At 40.2% G+C, this 3,909-nt stretch overlaps 1 protein-coding gene across 1 annotated transcript; it reads left to right on the top strand.

Moving 5' to 3' along the window:
- Positions 1-2,697: 2,697 nt before the first annotated feature.
- On the top strand, positions 2,698-3,493 carry LOC147633003 (antifungal protein ginkbilobin-like protein). Its single transcript, XM_086805771.1, has 2 exons — positions 2,698-2,835; positions 2,938-3,493. Exons 1-2 carry the CDS (start codon positions 2,743-2,745, stop codon positions 3,361-3,363), a joined length of 519 nt encoding a protein of 172 aa, XP_086661897.1. The 5' UTR covers positions 2,698-2,742; the 3' UTR covers positions 3,364-3,493.
- The last annotated feature ends 416 nt before the right edge of the window (positions 3,494-3,909 follow it).

Here is a 3,909-nt window from a genome sequence, read left to right as displayed (position 1 = left end):
TGGTAAAACAAATTATATTTCATAAGTACACAAACCATAACCACACACATGTTTTCCATGTGTAAGTAACCCAAGAATCACCCTTCCATACAAACCAACTGAAACAAACATCGTACGCCCCAAACATACGTCAATATACACCAAAAGTATAAGTATTTATAATGGCATCACCTATGATATTAACATGATTTCGCTCGACGCAAAGATAATCTGAGCATCCCCAAATTATCTAAGAGAGCATAATAATATTTCTAAGAGGGCTTAAAATATATTCCCGTAACACCACATCTATAGAAGTGCCACCAAGCTTCGCAAATTACCACAATAATATGCAAATCCAACCGGAATTTTCTTTTGAATAACAGGTTAGGAGTAGTTTGGCTCCATCCACTACACCTGTTGATATTGGCTATCTACATTAGTAGATAACTAGCATAGTAGGGATGTAGAAGGTAGACTTATCAACACTTGAAGCAAAATAACAATGAGTGCAATTGGCTATAGTAGCACCAATCTCTTATCCATTGTTTAGAGCATAATGGGATCCTTCATTTTGTTACCTCTACAATTAGCATCCCTACGCCCAAACTACACACACATCATTGGCATTCATTTCTGGTTCATTTTCATGGAAAACTAGATAAGTTAAGGAAGCTAATTTACATCTTTTTCTTTGTAATTCAATTACAACCCTTAGAATTCCTCCATTATCTTAAAGTAGTTGAATGTATAATGAGTTTAAAATTAGGGGTTTGTTAACTTGATGTTCACATGAGTAGAATTGCATTTTTCTCCACATGTATTATCATGAACGTCTCCATGGGATTTCAAATCAACTCATTTGTCATCAACATAATGGACCTCAGTACATTTCACAAAATATTTAGTGGCATATGCTTCCATAGCAATGATATCACAACAACATTGGTATAAAAGTTTTGTGAACGGCATTAGCATGTTTCAATTTTCTTTTTAAAATTTTTGATCATCTTGGATTAGCTGCAATTCCCCATTGGCAACAATAAGGGGCTTTTTGAGAGGCTCTATAACTTACTCAAAACACATTCCCCATACATCACCCTTGCATGTGTGTAAGTGGAGCCTAGCCTGGTGTCTTGGCTAAGAATGTCCAAGAGGTATGATGAAGACCAACCCACGGCTAGAAGGAGGAGTGTGAATAAGTATTTTTGGGAATTGAAAGGACAAAGTTGGGCATCCCTTAAAGTGAAATGCCTTGGATACGTGGTCAAGCTATAAAAACACAATTTTTTCATCATTAACATTGCAAGGGACTTGCATGTGCCATGCTTCTAAACCATTTTCAATTTACCATATGGATGCTCCTTAGCTTTAGAAAAATCATAATACTAATTCCATGCATATCTAGTTGATAGATGTTAATCTCCGTGACTACTAACTAAGTGCACAAGTGGCTTAAATGTGGTCGATAAACAAGGGAACTAATCGAGCTTGAGTGGAGGTCAACATGCTAACTAATGAGGGATTTGGTTTGAAGACTACGAAGCCAAAAACACTAGTAATGCTGAGGAGGGTTTAGGGCCTACACAAGAATGGGAGTTTTTCAAAGTATGCGCCTAGCTTGAGTGAAGGTCAACATGCTAACTGATGAGGGATTTGGTTTTGTATTTGATTGCATATTTAATTATGCCTCTGTATTATTATTTACCTAAGGCCCAATTGTAATTACTCTAGTAATACAAACAAAACTGCAAACCCATGTCAGCGTTTGCTAAATCTATCCTTGGTTGACCAAGTTCAACAATGAAAGGATGTGTTTTTTTTTGGGTCCATGTATTGGGTCTTTCAAGTTTCTAAATGACTTTGAATGGTAAAGGACATGTATGCACTTCGCTTCTCTTGTCTTATCATGAAATGAAGTGTGTATCCTCTACTCAGCTAATTGAAGTAGTAATTGTAAGCTATTGTCACATGAGTTGCATGTAGCTTAGACCTTGTAGTCTATTGTTGTAAGGTGGCATATAGGCAAGAGGATAAGGGGAGATTACATAAACAGTTACATGAGTTTAATACCCCAAGCTCGATACGCCGCCTAAAGAAGGCATAGCTCCTACGAGAGTGAGCTTTTGGCAAGGAAAAGAACCAAAAAGATCTCAAGGTAAAAGTACCAAAGCTAAGGCAATGAAGTAGAACACGATGGATTGTTGATGTTTGTCATGCCCTTTTATGGCATTGTAATCAACCATTACTTTTTTAGGGTCATCAAAAATCACATTTAGACCAGGTAGAAACGATTCAGAAATTTTGTACAATCATGCTATTTTAAAAAGGACCACATCGAAAATCAACCTTGAGTTACACTTTTAGGTCGTTTTCACACGTGAAGTAAATTTAACTTTTGTCCCTAATCTGTTGATAATTCTTAGCCTGAGCGTTGACGATTCAAATTCTCCTCTATGTGGATCTTCTTGTCATCATTCAACGCACTTAGGAGTTCCGAGTGGGTAAACCCATCGTTGAAAACGAGTTTGTTCCTGTCTGTATGAATGATGGTAGAAACAACAAACAACCGAAGTCAACTCGAGCTCGGCTAAGCAAACCTTGATTCATAATAAACACGCAACGTATTGCTTTTTGTGCTTTTTTTTATAAGCTAGTAGGCAGTTTATATTCAAACTGTACCACCTACTCGGATCGCACTAAGTTTTTCTTCGGAGATGGGGACCTTTTTCCATTCAGTCACATTTGAAATTGTAGCTATAAATGTGTGGTGCTACTGCCGTTGCCTTCATCATCGAGCGAGATTTATATCAATCTCGTCTTGTGCACTTCACCCCGGGTCATCCCGTGATTAAGGTAAATTATTAACATATCCTGAGGGAGATAACTATTCGACCTGTTTGAGGAGTTGGCAATTCACCTGTGTTAAAAGTTATAGGACTTGATCTTGTCTTGCAGTTTTCGAGCAAAATGGCGCGCGCCGTGGCGATTCTGCTCGTCGTGGTATCATGCGGCTTGCTTTGGGCGGCTGGGTGGCCTTCTGCTACGGCTGCAGCGGCGGACACCTCGTACGTGTCGAGCATGTGCAACACGCAGGGCATCCCGCAGGGGAGCGCTTTTTGGGGCCACCTGGGCGCCCTGCTAGCCGAGCTGGTGGAGAATACCCCCTACACGGAGGGCTACTCCTTCAAGACCCGTTGGGGCGGCGGCAATGCGCCCGCCTTCGGCCAGGCCGGATGCCCGGCCTCCGTGTCCAGCCCCTCCATCTGCGAGCAGTGCCTAAAGCAGCTCTCCACGGACATCTGGAGCATCTGCAACAACGCCATTGGAGCACAGGTCTGCTACCACGACTGCTCGATCCGCTACGAGAACTACTATTTCTAAACAGGGTGGAGGGGGACCTTCCCTTGAAGCGCTTAATTACCTAGGGGTGGAAAAACAATGTGAGGTCTGAAGGCTAAATGCCCTATGTGAATTTACATACATGAATTACAGTAAAGAACTCTTTGTTTAATCTGCTTCTATATTATGTCTTCAAATGTTTCTTTGTACAATATTGGGATTCTACAGCTCTCGCTACCTAGGGTCATGTGAACTACTTAACGAACCCAACATGCCTACCTCACTTCTTTCCCCAGCCAAGTTTGTTCTCTCCAAATGTTTTCTTTGAAATTTTTCATCTACTTCATCATCATGCATTCTAATATTTATGTCTTCTTAGGTAGCTATTATTTAACTACTATCATGATTGCTAAGTAGTGAACTTTGATTCAGTAATAGCTAGAAAGGGGGCGTCACATTTTTACTACAAATTGAATAAGGCTTCTTGTTCTGGTGATGGGGTGGGCTCAAATGGTAGTTCTGCTGGTAGCTAGCCAAGTGCCATATAAAGTGGCATCAAGAGACAATAAAAACAATGCCATTATATTT

This window comes from Cibotium barometz, chromosome 12 (assembly GCF_041138505.1).
Source record: "Cibotium barometz isolate CiBa-2024 chromosome 12, ASM4113850v1, whole genome shotgun sequence".
NCBI lineage: Eukaryota > Viridiplantae > Streptophyta > Polypodiopsida > Cyatheales > Cibotiaceae > Cibotium > Cibotium barometz.
This window is presented reverse-complemented; position numbering and strand designations above follow the sequence as displayed.

Coding starts and splice junctions, on each gene's coding strand:
- LOC147633003 (XM_086805771.1), top strand. CDS start 2,743: ATGTGTGGTGCTACTGCCGTTGCCTTCATCATCGAGCGAGATTTATAT. Junction 2,836..2,937: donor CGGGTCATCCCGTGATTAAG/GTAAATTATTAA, acceptor CTTGTCTTGCAG/TTTTCGAGCAAAATGGCGCG.